This window comes from Macaca fascicularis, chromosome 16 (genome assembly GCF_037993035.2).
Source record: "Macaca fascicularis isolate 582-1 chromosome 16, T2T-MFA8v1.1".
Lineage (NCBI taxonomy): Eukaryota > Metazoa > Chordata > Mammalia > Primates > Cercopithecidae > Macaca > Macaca fascicularis.
In genome coordinates this window covers 19,587,487-19,603,482 of record NC_088390.1, presented here as the reverse complement: position 1 = coordinate 19,603,482, position 15,996 = coordinate 19,587,487, and the positions used below count along the sequence as shown (strand labels likewise).

At 45.5% G+C, this 15,996-nt stretch overlaps 1 protein-coding gene and 1 non-coding gene across 21 annotated transcripts in view; one reads left to right on the top strand and one right to left on the bottom strand.

Annotated features, from left to right (window-relative positions):
• The first annotated feature begins 473 nt into the window (after positions 1-473).
• ULK2 (unc-51 like autophagy activating kinase 2) overlaps positions 474-15,996 on the top strand; it is a 105,448-nt gene continuing 89,925 nt past the window's right edge. For 18 of the 20 annotated variants that reach the window (XR_012425366.1, XR_012425362.1, XR_012425364.1 and 15 more), the window contains exons 1-3: positions 474-1,085; positions 2,560-2,652; positions 3,547-3,588. Coding sequence is in view for 8 of the 20 variants with exons in the window: in XM_074018811.1 (XP_073874912.1) it covers positions 996-1,085; positions 2,560-2,652; positions 3,547-3,588 (225 nt within the window). In the remaining 12 variants the exon portion in view is untranslated. Of the gene's footprint in view, positions 1,086-2,559; positions 2,653-3,546; positions 3,589-5,346; positions 5,468-15,996 lie in introns of all 20 variants that reach the window. The other 2 variants (XR_012425368.1, XM_074018812.1) reach the window with 1 other exon arrangement.
• Positions 7,137-7,207, bottom strand: TRNAG-CCC (transfer RNA glycine (anticodon CCC)). Its single transcript has one exon. It is a non-coding gene; the product is annotated as a tRNA-Gly (tRNA).

The following is a 15,996-nucleotide window of genomic DNA, read 5'->3' as shown; positions in this document are numbered from 1 at the left end:
AGGTGCAGAATTCCGCCTGTCACCGTCCCTCTAGGGATCCGGAAAGAGTAAACCCCGAGAGGCGTCCGAAGGCCGGCAGCTTGGCAGCATTAACTCCGGTTTTCGAGGGCGCGGGCAAAGCCTGGAGTAGCAGTCGCTCCTTTGCTCTGGCAGGAATTTGGCGGTCTACCCTGCAGAGATTCTCCCGTCCTGCCTGCAGCTGGGGTTCAAGACTCGCTTCTCTGAAGTCCGCCTCCCAGCGGCCTGGAGCCCGGGGCGTGGTCGGCTGGAATCTGCTCCCCAGGCCCAGAACAGAGCCTGCAGCCCGTAACCCGCTGTGGCCGCAGCGGGTCGCGCCCGCCGTCCCCGCCTCAGGAGCAGCTGAGGATCTCCCCAGCTGCGGGCGCCCCGCCCGGGCCGCACTCCTTTCCCCGGCGGAGGGAGCGGGCTGGCGCTGCGGCCTTCAAGGCGCGCGGACGTCGCGGAGGGCAGCCAGTCGCGCGGGAGCGGGTAGCGCGCGTGAGGGCGTTGGGCGCCGCCGCGAGGCTGGGAAGCGCGGGTCCGCGGCGGTGCGGGTTCTAGGGCGGCGGCTGCCGCCGCCGCAGCAGCGCCCCGGGCGGGGAGGGCCGAGGAGGCCGGACGAGCTGGGGATGGAGAGTACCAGGCCCCTCACTGCCTCAGAGCGCGTGTGCGGCTCCGGGCGCGCACAGTGACGGTGACAGCGACCCTGGCCCGGCAGCGCCGAGGCCGCTTCGCCAGACAGCCCGCGACCGGCGGCAGGCCGGGCCATGAGGAGCGGCCGGGGCCGGGCCGGGCCTCGCTGACCCCGGCTCCGCGCGGCGGCCTCCCCCGTTTCCGCTCCGGCCTCTCGGCATGAGAGTCAGCCCGGGCCCGGGGCTGCGGCTGCCCCAGACTCGCCGCCAGCTGGCGCGCTCCGGGGCCGCAGACCCGCGGTGCTGATACCTGCGCCGCGCTACGCCGCCAGCCCGCCCACTGTGTGCCCCGGGGGCGCGGCCATGGAGGTGGTGGGCGACTTCGAGTACAGCAAGAGGGATCTCGTGGGACACGGGGCCTTCGCCGTGGTCTTCCGGGGGCGGCACCGCCAGGTGAGCGCCGGCCGGGGCGAGGCCGGGCCCCGGGCGGCAGGCACGGGGCTAGGTGGTTCTGAAACTTGGCGCAGCCGCGGGCCGAGCCCCCCGCCACGGCTAGCCGCCTGGGGATGCTATTGTGCGCGCAGCCCGTCTCGCGGTTTGTTTTGGTCCTTTGAGGGTTGTTGTGAGGCCCAAGCCTCTGGCAGCGCTCCGCCTACCGACCGGCTGCTGCTGACCCTCCTGTGTGCCCGGGACCCACCCCGCGGGCCGATCGCAGGAGCCTTTGCACCCAGGTTGCCCTCGACCCAAAATAGACGGTACTGCCCCGTGCAGACTCGAGGCTTGGGCGTGAATGGACCTTTGGTTTTTTCCCCCGTGCCCAGGGCTGGTCACCTTTGAGGTTGATAATTACAGACCCAGCGGAAAATGGGCGATGTCCCATTAGCCTCAGGCTTTCTCAGCCTGGGAGGTGTCACCTTTCTCAGCACTGGTCCCCTGCACCCCGAAGAGCCCCGGCACCGTTTTCTCCCCCGGAGTCAGATAGATGAGCTCCGGGTGAGAAAGGTGATTGGACAATTCATTTTCAATCACAATGAACATGAAATCATGTTTAAGCCTTAAATTTTTTTTTTTTTTTTAGCCTTTGCTATTTCGCAAGTACAGTTACACGAGGTTTTAGAATCTAAAGAATTTGCAAAGGCATATCGGGAGTGAAAATAATCTTAAAGGGTGTGGCAGTTCTGATTGTTGCCAAGGGGCGTGTTAAAAGTGGGCTGACTTTGTTGCTTATCGGATAAAGTAATGCTACTTTTCTTATTTATTTATTTATTTATGAGACACTCGCTTTGTCGCCCAGCCTGGAGTGCAGTGGCGAGATCTCTGCTTACTGCAACCTCCGCCTCCCGGCTTCAAGCGATTCTCCTGCCTCAGCCTCCCGAGTAGCTGGGATTACAGGCGCCTGCCACCACGTTCGCCTAATTTTTTTTTTTTTTTTTTTGTATTTTTACTAGAGACTGTGTTTCACCACGTTGGCCAGGGTGGTCTTGAACTCCTGACCTCAGGTGATCCGATCCGCCTGCCCTGGCTTCCCAAAGTGCTGGGATTATACGTGTGAGTCACTGCGCCCGACCTACTTTTCATTTATTAGGAAAATAATTTAGAACTCAAGAAAAACAAGGTGTAATCATTCCAAACTAACAAGTTTTCAGTTAACCGTATCACCTTCCAAGTTTATTTCTACATTTGTCCATAACTTTGAAGTGGTTGTGAACTGTTCTTTTTTCATTCAATGTTAGTTACTATGTGGACTTCATATTTGTTATTTTTAGTAGTTGTGTTGTAGGACCTTGGCATATTACACTATAATTTATGAAGTCACTTTCCCATGATTGAAAATACAGGTTCTTTTCCATTTTTCCCCAATGCCGTACATTTATTTGCTAAAAACATCTGTGGAATATCTAGGAGTAACACTGTTTTTCTTTTTCAGAAAACTGATTGGGAGGTAGCTATTAAAAGTATTAATAAAAAGAACTTGTCAAAATCACAAATACTGCTTGGAAAGGAAATTAAAATCTTAAAGGTATGTTACTTTATATAGTAGTATTCATATAAGGTTAAAACTTAATTTAAGTGAATGCATGCTGCCATCCTTTGTAGTTTGGTAGTTGGGTCTAAGTTTGAGAATTTTCAACTGTTGCTCTCCTTTTTGCATGCTCACTTTTTTAAAACATTGAGTACTTAGAAGCTGTTTTTAAGAACCAAAGCTCAGAGGGATTCTGTGAAGACTGAGTTTAGCTTCTCATCATTTCTCCTTTTTCCTAGTGACTGTGTTGTTGTTTGAGAAGAGGGCCAGGCAGACCCATCTTGTACACTGTTTTTACTTCTCCGGTTGTCCCCTTTCATGTTACTACTAAGTTTTTTGGGGAGAGTAGGGGCACTGGGGGTCTTTAAATGGAAGACAGTTACATTCTTTGGAGGTGGCTTTTTTAGATCACTCACAACCAGTGTTATCTAAGTGAGATGGTTTGAGAAGATGGTTAAGTAAATTTGGAAAACCCCATTTGCTAAATACTTCTTGGAGAGTCACAAAGCCTATGGCTCATTAAAGAAAGTCTGAAAAATTCTACAATGAAGAAACTGGTTTCAAAGTACTTAACGTAGCGTTTTCCAAACTAACACAAGTGTGGAACCCTCATTTAACACCCGATTTCTTCAAAACTGCTTTCTGTCGAGAGCTCTTTGCTAAGAATTGTAGCACTTTGAACTAAAAATCATATTTTCTTTTAGTGAGATAATGTGCTTTTTGTTTGATCAGGCACATTTCTTATTCTTGAATTGGATTTTTCTAGTCTATTAATAAAAGTGTAATACTAGAAGTAGTGTGTAAGTGTATACTTTAATTTTATTTACATATTAAAATATAGTAAAAGTATTAGAATACTTACATATTTTTCATTCTCAATTTTCTTAATAGGAACTTCAGCATGAAAATATTGTAGCACTCTATGATGTTCAGGTACCTTATTTTGAAATTTTTTAAAAATTAAAAAATTTTTTTCTATTTCATACAGATTTAAGTGACTCTTAATAGAAATAAAAATGACTTTAATTCTTGTTGAAAAGATACATAGCTTGAGTTACATGTTTCTGAATTAAGAAATTATTTAAAACAGAACAGAGTAATAGGCTGAAAGAATATGCTGCATGAGTAAGTTTATTAACGATTGATAATATACTATAGAGGTAGCATTGTTTTAGGTGAGGTAGAGGAATATTGATACCAAATCTAGCATTCTCTGATGAATGTTGAAAGGACTATTAAAAATAGACCTTTTTTTTTCTTCTTCTTTTTTTTTTTTTACGGAGTCTCACTTTGTCTCTTGGGCTGGAGTGCAGTGGCTTGATCTCGGCTCACTGCAACCGCCACCTCCCGGGTTCAAGCGATTCTCCTGCCTCAGCCTCCCGAGTAGCTGGGACTACAGGTGCGCACCACCACGCCAGGCTAATTTTTTTTTTTTTTCTTTTTTGTATTTTTAGCAGAGATGGAGTTTCACCATGTTGGCCAGGCTTGTCTCGAACTCCTGACCTCAAGTCATCCTCCCATCTTGGTCTCCCAAAGTGCTGGGATTACAGGCATGAGCCACTGTGCCCCGCCTAAATAGAAATTTTTTTTTTTTAAAACATTTTTTTATTTTGTGGTGATAGGGTCTCTCTATGTTGTTCAGGTTGGTCTTGAACTCCTGGGCTCAAGGGATCCTTCTGCCTCAGCCTCTCAAAGTGCTGGGATTACAGATGTGAGCCACCACACATGGCCTAAATAGAGCTTTTTCTTATTATGAAAGCACTATTTGTAAATTGAAGAAATGTTAGAAAATAAAAACAAAGACACTATGCATATTCATCACCCAGTTATATCTATGATTATAGGTTATAGATATATTTGTGTATGCTATGGCATGAAGTAGAGTTGCATTTTATTTGGAATGGGAAGTAGGTTCTAAAGTCATCCTCTAAGGCAAAATTTCCGTATAGTCAAAATTACTCTTGGAAATCCTTTTCAGATCTCAGCATTGTAGAAAATTGCTGTTTTCTGGGTGTAGCACCAGATGAAGCAGCTGGCTTATATTTAGGGCCATCTTACGTTAAAAAATCTTTTAAACGCTAGAATCAGGCTGGGTGTGGTGGCTTGAGCCTGTAATTCTTGCTACTCAGGAGGCTGAGGCAGGAAGATCACTTGAGCACAGGAGTTCAGGGCTGCAGTGAGCTGTGATCATGCCACTGCAGTCCCGCCTGGACAACAGAGCAAGATCGTCCCTTAAAAAAAAAAACCCAAAAAACTAGAATCACGTGTAGCTAGTGCGATACCATGTGAGAGCTGTAGGGACCAGAGACTCTCAGAGGGAACAGCAGATTCTGGTTTTCTCTCCACTGTCACTCCAGGGCAAGTCAGCATGCATGATTTACGTAAGTTCTTTCTTTTGCTTAGTCTGGACAGTTGAATTCGGTTAAGGTAAATGTATATGTTATGTGATCCTATTACATATATATTTCTAGCTAAAACCTCTTCTGTATTCATTTGACAATTTTTTTTTTTTTTTTTTTTTTTTTTGAGACAGTCTCACTCTGTCGCCCAGGCTGGAGTGCAGTGGTGTGAGCTTGGCTCACTGCAACCTCTGCCTGCCGGGTTCAAGCAATTCTTGTGCCTCAGTCTCCCAAGTAGCTGGGATTATAGGCGCCTGCCACCATGTCCAGCTAATTTTTGTATTTTTGGTAGAGACAAGATTTCACCATGTTGGCCATGCTAGTCTGGAACTCCTGACCTCAGGTGATCCGCCCACCTCTGCCTCCCAAAGTGCTGGGATTACAGATGTGAGCCACCACTCCCGGCCTATTTTGTAAGTTTTTCAGTGACTGTTATGTGCCAGGCATTGTTCTAAGTGCTAGGAATCAAGCAGTGAATAAAACAAAGTCTTTGCTTTCAATATGTTTAGTTTTAGGCGGGTGAGACAAATGGACTGTTGTATATTTACTTTTTAAAAAATATTGTCATTTTTCTGCTGGGCACTGTGGCTCATACCTGTAATTCCAGGACTTTGGAAAGCCGAGGCAGGCGGGTCACCTGAGGTTGGGAATTCAAGACCAGCCTGACCAACATGGAGAAACCCCATTTCTACTAAAAATACAAAAATTAGCCAGGTGTGGTGGTAGGTGCCTGTAAAGCCAGCTACTCAGGAGCCTGAGGCAGGAGAATTGCTTGAGCCAGGAGGCAGAGGTTGCAGTGAGCTGAGATTGCGCCATTGCACTCCTGCCTGGGTAACAAGCGAAACTCCGTCTAAAAAAAAAAAAAAAATTTTTTTTCATGTGGTCATATCATAACACAAAGTAACTAAACTCATGTTATAAGATGTTTAAATTTTTTTGGCCAGGTGCGATGGCTCACGCCTGCAATCCGCACTTTGGGAGGCTGAGGCAAGCGGATCACCAGAGGTCAGGAGTTCAAGACCAGTCTGGCCAACATGGCGAAACTCTGTCTCTGCTAAAAATACAAAAATTAGCTGAGCGTGGTGGCGGGCACCTGTAATCCCGGTGACTCAGGAGGCTGAGGCGGGAGAATTGCTTGAACCAGGGAGGCAGAGGTTGCAGTGAGCTAAGATCGTGCCACTGCACTCCAGCCTGGGTGACAGAGCCAGACTCCATCTCGGGGAAAAAGAAAAAGGATGTTTAAGTTTTTCCTAAAAAGAAAAATGCTGTAAGAATTATGTATACCTTCTGAACATATTTTTGATTATTTAGCTTCAATTTCTAGAATTGGAAAGACCAAGTCAAATAGCATGCACAGTGTTAAAGTTTTTGATTGTAGAGTATGATTGCTTTACAAAAACTTTACAATTTAAACTTCCATTCATGGAATATGTGAATGCAGTGGGTATATTTTATTACCTGTTCAGATAGCTGTAATTCGTTTCTTCATTTGAGAAATTCAAAGCAGCATAAAAAGGGGAGAAACCTTTCAAGTCAAAACTAAACTCATCTCTTCTCTCAGTCCCTAGTTGAAATGTTGGTTCTCCTCACTGCTGTTTGTATAGTTTGTCTTAGTCTCTGTAGACAGAGGGCACCAAGTGGTACAACTCAGTGCCTAGTACAAAAACTGTTAAATAATGTTAACTCTTTAGTTTCCCAATCTTGGAGATATACAGAAAACCCTGGCAATTGCAGAGTAGGTTTCGTTTTGAAAGTATACTTAGATTATTTTCTATCAGAATGAAAAGTATTTTTTAGTACCAGCTTTGATTATAGAATGAGGTATCATTAGGGAGAACATACTAAAAAATGTGAATTGTTAAACAATCAGGAATTTCACAGTGACTGCATTAAAATGTTGTTTTATTTTGTACATGGTATACTATTAGAACTAATATTTTTTTTTTTTTTGAGAAGAAGTCTCACTTTTGTTGCCGAGGGTAGAGTGCAATGGCATGATCTCAGCTCATTGCACCTCTGCCTCCTGGGTTCAAGGGATTCTCCTGCCTCAGTCTCCTGAGTAGCTGGGATTAAGGTGGGAGTTGCATTGGCCAGGAATCGAACCTGGGTCTCCTGCATGGGAGGCGAGAATTCTACCGCTGAACCACCAGTGCTTTGAAACTTCTACCACTGCACTACCAGTGCTTTGAAACTAATTTATAAAAACAAACTTAAGAAGTATCAGGCTGAGCGTGGTGGCTCATGCCTGTAATCCCAGCACTTTGGGAGGCCAAGGCAGGTGGATCACCTGAGGTCAGGAGTTTGAGACCAGCCTGACCAACATGGAGAAACCCTGTCTCCACTAAAAATACAAAATTAGTCGGGCATGGTGGCACATACCTCTAATCCCAGCTACTCGGGAGGCTGAAGTAGGAGAATCTCTTGAACCCAAGAGGCGGAGGTTGCGATGAGCCGAGATCGCACCATTGCACACCAGCCTGGGTAACAGGAGGGAAACTCTACCTCAAAAACAAAACAAACAAACAAGAAGTATTAATCAGATGTCTTAAACGTTTGGCTGTTAAACAGAGTCTTGACCTAATACTTTATATTTGTTTTCTTGATTCAAATTGTTCATCAATGGGTACAGTATGTTTAGGAACTAATATAGTAACTGTCAACTCGGAGTGAATGTCATTTTTACTGACCATTAGTTTTGGTTATCTGTCTGAAGTTTATAAATTGAGAACTTTTGACATTGTAAAAATCAGCTTTCAGTTTAGATGAGACTTAAAAAGAAATGCATTTTCCCTCTTGATTCCAAAAGTAATATATGCCCACAGTTAAAATAATCAAATACTGTGCAAATGGTAAATTAGAAAAGAGATGGCAGTTCCCAGAGATAACCACTGTTTGGTATATTTTAGAATTTTCTAAATATGTATATCAGTCTATAACCATTTATACTTGGTTTTTTTTTTTTTTTTTGAGACGGAGTCTCGCTCTGTCGCCCAAGCTGGAGTGCAGTGGCGCGATCCTGGCTCACTGCAAGCTCCGCCTCCTGGGTTCACGCCATTCTCCTGCCTCAGCCTCCCGAGTAGCTGGGACTACAGGCGCCCGCCACCGCGCCCGGCTCATTCTTTGTATTTTTAGTAGAGACGGGGTTTCACCGTGGTCTCGATCTCCTGACCTTGTGATCCGCCCGCCTTGGCCTCCCAAAGTGCTGGGATTACAGGCGTGAGCCACCGCGCCCGGCCTATACTTGGTTTTTAAAGCTTTTCATTTTGAGAGAAATGGTAGTGTTTGTACAGAAGTGCAACATGTTTTATTAAGCTTGATGTGTCTTAGATACTTTGTCATAATCAGTATAGGTATTGTAGGGCTAAATGATAATTTACTTAAAACCCAATTATAAGCCAGGCATGGTGGCTCACACCATAATCTCAGTGCTTTGGGAAGCTGAAGCAGGAGGATTGCTTGAGGCCAGAAGTTCAAGACCAGCCTGTGCAACTTAGTGAGACCCTGTTTCTTTTATTTTTTATTTTTTTTTTGTTGAGACAGAGTCTTGCTTTGTCGCCCAGACTGGAGTGCAGTGGCCAGATCTCAGCTCACTGCAAGCTCCGCCTCCCGGGTTCACGCCATTCTCCTGCCTCAGCCTCCCGAGTAGCTGGGACTACAGGCGCCCGCCATCTCGCCCGGCTAGGTTTTTGTATTTTTTAGTAGAGACGGGGTTTCACTGTGTTAGCCAGGATGGTCTCGATCTCCTGACCTTGTGATCCGCCCGTCTCGGCCTCCCAAAGTGCTGGGATTACAGGCTTGAGCCACCGCGCCCAGCCGTGAGACCCTGTTTCTACAAAAAATAAAGTTAGCCAGATGTGCTGGCACATACCTGTAGTCCCAGCTACTTGGGAGGCTAAAATGGAAGGAAGGCTTGAGCCCAGGAACTTGAAGTTACAGTGAGCTGTGATTGCACCACTGGCCACTGTACTCTGGCTTAGGGGACAGAGTGAGTCCTGTCGCCTAAAAAACCACCGAATTATGGCTATTTGGAGTGTTTCCTATTTTTTCTCTATTGGAAACAGTACTGCAGAGAAAACTGTGTACATATATCTTTGTGTGTTTTTGTAGTGTTCCTGTAGAATAAATTCCTTGAAGTGGAATTGCTTGGTCAAAGATATTAGCTATCTTTTAAAAGATTATACCAATTCTTTCTGTCACCCAGGCTGGAGTGCAGTGACACAATCTCGGCTCACTGCAATCTCTGCCTCCTGGCTTCAAGCGATTCTCTTGCCTCAGCCTCTGGAGTAGCTAGGATTACAGGTGCCCGCCACCACGCCTGGCTAATTTTTTTTTTTTTTTTTTTTTTTTTGAGACAGAGTCTTGCTCTTTTGCCCAGGCCGGACTGCAGTGACTCTATCTTGGCTCACTGCAAGCTCTGCCTCCTGGGTTCATGCCATCCTCCTGCCTCAGCCTCCCGAGTAGCTGGGACTACAGGCACCTGCCACCGCACCTGGCTACTTTTTTGTATTTTTAGTAGACATGGGATTTCACCATGTTAGCCAGGATGGTCTCGATCTCCAGACCTTGTGATCTGCCCACTTCATCCTCCTGAAGTGCTGGGATTACAGGCGTGAGCCACCACGCCCAGCCTATACCAGTTCTTTTTGTTTTTTATTTTTTTATTTTTTTTTGAGACAGAGTCTCGCTCTGTCGCCCAGGCTGGAGTGCAGTGGCGCGATCTCGGCTCACTGCAAGCTCCGCCTCCAGGGTCCATGCCATTCTCCTACCTCAGCCTACCTAGTAACTGGGACTACAGGCGCCCGCCACCATGCCCAGCTAATTTTTTGTATTTCTAGTAGAGATGGGGTTACACTGTGTTAGCGAGGATGGTCTCAATTTCCTGACCTTGTGATCTGCCCGCCTTGGCCTCCCAAGTGCTGGGATTGCAGGTGTGAGCCATCACACCCAGCCACCGGTTCTTTTTAACCAGTAGTGACCTTTTTTAAAAAAATATCTTTACAATCTCACACTAGGAAAATGTATTTTTTAAAAATTTTAAATTATATTTATTTAATGAATAGAGACGAGGTCACTATGTTGCCCAGGCTGGTCTCAAACTCTTAGACTAAAGTTATCCTCCTGCCTCGGCTTCCTAAAGTGCTGGGATTACAGGTGTGAGCCACCGTGCCCAGCCTAATTTTTTTATTTCTTTGTTTCTTTTCTTTTCTTTTTTTTTTTTTTTTGTGATGGAGTTTCACTCTGTTGCCCAGGCTAGAGTGCAGTGGCATGATCTCAGCTTGCTGCAACCTCTGCCTCCTGGGCTCAAGCAATTCTCCTGCCTCAGCCTCCCAAGTAGCTAGGATTACAGGCACCCACCACCACGCCTGGCTAATTTTTGTATTTTTAGTAGAAATGGGCCAGGCTGGCCTCGAACTCCTGACCTCAAGTGATCCACCTGCCTCAGCTTCCCAAAGTTCTGGAATTACAGATGTGAGCCACTGCGCCCAGCTGATATATTTTGTTTTTCTTAAATCATTAGGGTATCAGTCATCTTTTTGCTGCATTTATCTTTTTACATTTCTTCTGTGACGTTCCCATTGCTGTTCTGTGATACATCGGTTGTGTTCATTTTTCTTACTGATTTATTTGTGACTCGAGTTTCTTGAGCTAGTTAATGAGAGGTACAGGAGTGTAGTCGTGAACAAAGTAGAAATGGTCCTTGTCATTGTGGAATTCTTACAGTATATTAGGAAAGATGACATTAAGCAAATAGTTGCTATTTCTTTTTTTTTTTTTTTTCTTTTTTGAGACAGGGTCTGGCTCTCTTACCCAGGCTGGAGTACAGTGGCATGATCATGCCTCACTGCAACCTCCACCTTCTGGGCTTAAGCCATCCTCCCAGCTCAGCCTTCAAAGTATCTGGGACTACAGGCAGGCACCACCATGCGTGGCTAATTTTTCTATTTTTTGTAGAGACGTGGTTTTACCATGTTGCTCAGGCTGTTCTCAAACTGCTGAGCTTAAGCCACCTGCCCACCTTGGCTTCCCAAAGTGCTGGGATTACAGGCGTACACCACACCCGGGCCAATAGTTACTGTTTCCAAGTTTGCCAAGTGCTGTAAGGGAGAACTGTTGGTGAGGTTTGGACAATATGGGGACTAGGGAAGTGGGACAAGGGAAGGCTTCCTGGGGAAATGATGTCTATAGAGATTGAGGGATGGGTTGGAGAAGGCTAGGTGGGGGTTAATGGGAGAAAAAAGTAAGCTTCCCAAGGAGATGAAGCCTTCTGTAAAGACCACTGACAGGAGAGATCACTGAGTTTGAAGAACTGGAAGGAGGTTAGTGTGTCTGGAGTACAGTAATGAGAGCGAGAGTGTAGTGTTAGGTGATACTGGAGAGGTTAGCAGGAGCCAGATCTGATGTTTATCTTAAGGACAGTGCAAAGCCACTGAAGAGTTTTAAAAGTAGGAGAGTGATACCATTTTTGGTTTTCAAAAGATAAATCTTCTAGAGCACTCCGAGCATGAGATAAATACTTTCACTTAGGAATATATAACTGTGTGATTGTCAGTGGTCTGGTTAAATATCTACCTCTTGGTAATTCTTAGTATCTCAAGAAAAAGATGATTCATTTAATAGGTGGTGTTCATAAAACTGAGACATCGGACAAAAAATAGAATTGGAACACCATTCTCATCATTTTCCAAAATAATTTCCAAATGAATTAAAGGCTTAAATATATAAAGTAAACAATAATAGTCTCAGAATAATATTTAGATGACTATATAATCCAAGGGATGGAAAGACATTTTAAATCAAGATAAGAAACTCAGAAGATGTTGTATCAGAAGCTGTAGTAGGAACATATAAAAAAAGTTGTTTTTTTTTTTTTTTTGAGACAGAGTCTCGCTCTGTTGCCCAGGCTGGAGTGCAATGCCATGATCTTGGCCCAGTGCAACCTCTGCCTCCCAGGTTCAAGCGATTCTCCTGCCTCAGCCTCCTGAGTAGCTGGGATTACAGGTGCCCTGCTACCACGCCTGGCTAATTTCTATATTTTTAGTAAAGAGGTTTCACCATATTTGGCCCGCCTGGTCTTGAACTCCTGACCTCAGGTGATCTGCCCGTCTTGGCCTCCCAAAGTGAGCCACTGTGCCCGACCATAAAAAATTTTAAAATTTGTTTTTTTTTTTTTTTTTTTTTTGAGACAGAGTCTCACTTTGTCACCCAGGCTGGAGTGCAGTGGTGCGATCTCGGCTCACTGCAAGCTCCACCTCCCAGGTTCACGCCATTCTCCCGCCTCAGCCTCCTAAGTAGCTGGGACTACAGGCGCCCGCCCCCATGCCTGGCTAATTTTGTTTTTGTATTTTTAGTAGAGACAGAGTTTCACCGTGTTAGCCAGGATGGTCTCGATCTCCTGACCATGTGATCCGCCCGCCTCGGCCACCCAAAGTGCTGAGATTACAGGCGTGAGCCACCGCACCTGGCCTCAAACATTATTTTGAGAAAAGGAAGCGTGCCATATACTGCTACAGTATAATTCTGTTTTTGTGAATTTTGGGAAGAGTCAGAAGTAAGCTAGGGTGATAGAAATCAGAACAGAGGTTGCTTCTTGGTCCCAGGGACTGATGGGAAAGGGGCATGAGAGAACTTTTTGGGATGATGGAATTGTTATGTAGTTTGATTGGCAGGGTAGATACATAGGTGTAAACATTTGTCACAACACATTGAACTGTACATTTATTTTTATTTTTAAATACTTACTTAGAAATGGGGTCTTACTCTGTTACTCAGGCTGGAGTGCATTTCTTCTGTGGCGCCGTCGTATCTCCTTGCAGCCTCTAACTCCTGGGCTCAAATGATCTTCCTGCCTTTGCCTCCTGAGTAGCTGGGATTACAGGCCTGAGCCACCATGCTCAGTGTATACCGTTATTAAAAAGAAAGAGTTATTTATATCTGGGTAAGAAAGAATGGTGGTATCAATGGAGACAGAGGCCTGGACAGATTGGTGAGATGTTTAGGAGATAGAATTGATAGGACTTGGGCACTTGGACTGTAGGAGGTAAACAAGAGGGAATCAGAGTTGATAGCTCTTTGTCATGTTTTGAGATATTTTTCCCATTTTGTCTGGTATTTTGGGGGAGTCTTATTTTAGCCTTTTTTTTTTTTTGAGATGGAGTCTTACTGTGTTGCCCAGGCTGGAATGCAATGGCGCAATCTCAGCTCACTTCAGCCTCTGCCTCTCGGGTTCAAGTGATTCTGCCTCAGCTTCCCCAGTAGCTGGGATTATAGGCGACTACCACCACACCTGGCTAATTTTTGTATTTTTAGTAGAGATAGGGTTTCACCATGCTGGCCAGGCTGCTCTCGAACTGCTGACCTCAGGTGATCCACCTGCCTCAGCCTCCCAAAGTGGTGGGATTACAGGCGTGAGCCACCACACCTGGCCTAGCCTCTTTTTTTTTTTTTTTTGAGATACAGTCTTGTTCTGTTGCCCAGTCTGGAGTACAGTGGCGCGATATCAGCTCACTGCAACCTCCACTTCCTGGGTTCAAGCAATTCTCCTGGCTCAGCCTCCTGAGTAGCTGGGATTACAGGCACCCGCCACCAAGCCCAGCTAATTTTTTGTGTTTTTAGTAGAGACAGGGTTTCACCATCTTGGCCAGGCTGGTCTTGAACTCCTGACCTCGTGATCCACTTGCCTCGGCCTCCCAAAGTGCTGGGATTACAGGCGTAAGCCACAGTGCCCCACCTGCCTCTTTTTAATATATAGAAGTTCCTACATGGTAGAATTTATCCAACCTGTTCTTTAATGACCCCTAGGTTTCATATTATAGATTTCTTTACCCTGAGCTTATGAAAATGATTCTCTGTGTTTTCATCTAGTACTTAGGGTTTCATTTTTTCATATTTATATTTTTGATCTCTGGAACTTAGTTATGTACAAAGGGATAATGTAGGGATTCAACTTATTATCCAGAAAGCCCAACCAGCTATCCCAGACTCTTAACCTGTTTTTGAGGATATCTACAGAAGAAGTCTTCTGTAAGACTGTTAACAAGAGTTAGGACTTAGGGAATTTGAAGAATTGTAGCAAATCAGGGTCAGAGTAGGTGAGTATCAATCAATTTATAAATTTATTTATAAATCAGTATTATATATTCTGAATATTTTTGCAGCCTTTGGTGTAATTGGTATTACTGAGATACACATTGAGGGAGAGTTTTTCCACAAACCTATGTTGGGTTTGTGTTAGATCAGGAAGCTAGAACTGGCCTTCTTTTTGTGTGCTGTTTTTTTTTTTTGAGATGGAGTCTCACTCTGTTGCCCAGGCTGGAGTGCAGTGGCACAATCTCGGCTCACTGCAACCTTCATCTCCTGGGTTCAAGCAAGCAATTCTCCTCCGTCAGCCTTCTGAGGATTACAGGCATGCACCACCACACCCGGCTAATTTTTGTATTTTTAGTAGAGACGGGTTTCACCGTGTTGGCCAGGCTGGTCTCAAACTCCTGACCTCAGGCGATTCGCCCGCCTTGGCCTCCCAAAGTGCCGGGATTACAAGCGTGAGCCACCATGCCCGGCCAGAATTGGCTTTCATGTATTGTATTTTGCATCTCTAAATTTTGTAGAACTTGATTTGCTGTGGTGTCAATGTTCCTGTCCCTCCAAAATTCATGTGTTGAAATCCTATCCCTCAAGGTGATGGTATTAGGAGGTGGGGCCTCATTAGATCATGAGGGTGGAGGTGTCATGAATGAGATATTAGTGCCTTTATAAGAGACCACAGAGGGAGCTCCCTTGTTCCTTCAACCATGTGAGCTTATTGTGAGAAGATGGCTGTCTGAACCAGAAGTGGGCCTTCACCAGACGCCAGATTTGCCTGTGCCTTGATGGACTTCCCAGCCTCCAGAATTGTGAGAAGTACATTTCTATTTTCAACCCCCCAGTATATGGTAGTTTGTTATGAAAATTTAGCAGCCTAAATGGACTAAGAAATGACATAAGAGAAAGAGCCATAGATGTGAATAAGGAAACGTGGGCTTAGAGTACTGTTATTAGCAAACTCAACTTAGGATCTTGAGCAAACCACTTTTTCCATGTTAACACCACCCTCTCACCAAAGTATGGATGATAATTCCAACCCTACTTAGTCATGCTGTGAGACAGTCTAGTACCAGGTAACCCCAAGGGAAATAAGCCCAAGGATTGTAGGAATGTTTCTTTCCTCTTTTCCTGTGAGATAAACCACAGAAGTTGCCTGAGGAATGGAGAATGAATTAAGAATATAGCAGAGAGATGTGAGGATTTGGGTTTTAGTAACCAGGAATTAGGCCAGGTGCAGTGGCTCAAGTAATCCCAGCACTTTGGGAGGGCAAGGTGGGCAGATCACTCGAGTCCAGGAGTTTGGGACCAGCCTGGACAATGTGGCAAAACCCCATCTCTAGAAAAACTACATAAAAATTAGCTGGGCGTGGTGGTACGCACCTGTAGTCCTAGCTACTCGGGGGCGCTGAAGCAGGAGACTTGCTTGAAACCTGGAGGCGGAGGTTGCAGTGAGCCATCACACCACTGAATTGCAGCCTGGGTAATAGAGCAGGACCTTGTCTTAAAAAAAAAAAAAAAGGAAGGCCGGGCGCGGTGGCTCAAGCCTGTAATCCCAGCACTTTGGGAGGCCGAGACGGGCGGATCACGAGGTCAGGAGATCGAGACCATCCTGGCTAACACAATGAAACCCCGTCTCTACTAAAAATACAAAAAAATTAGCCGGGCGAGGTGGCGGGCGCCTGTAGTCCCAGCTACTCGGGAGGCTGAGGCAGGAGAATGGCGTAAACCCGGGAGGCGGAGCTTGCAGTGAGCCGAGATAGCGCCACTGCACTCCAGCCTGGGTGACAGAGCGAGACTCCGTCTCAAAAAAAAAAAAAAAAAAAAAAAAAAGGAAAAGAAAAAATATATCACTTTAAAATAA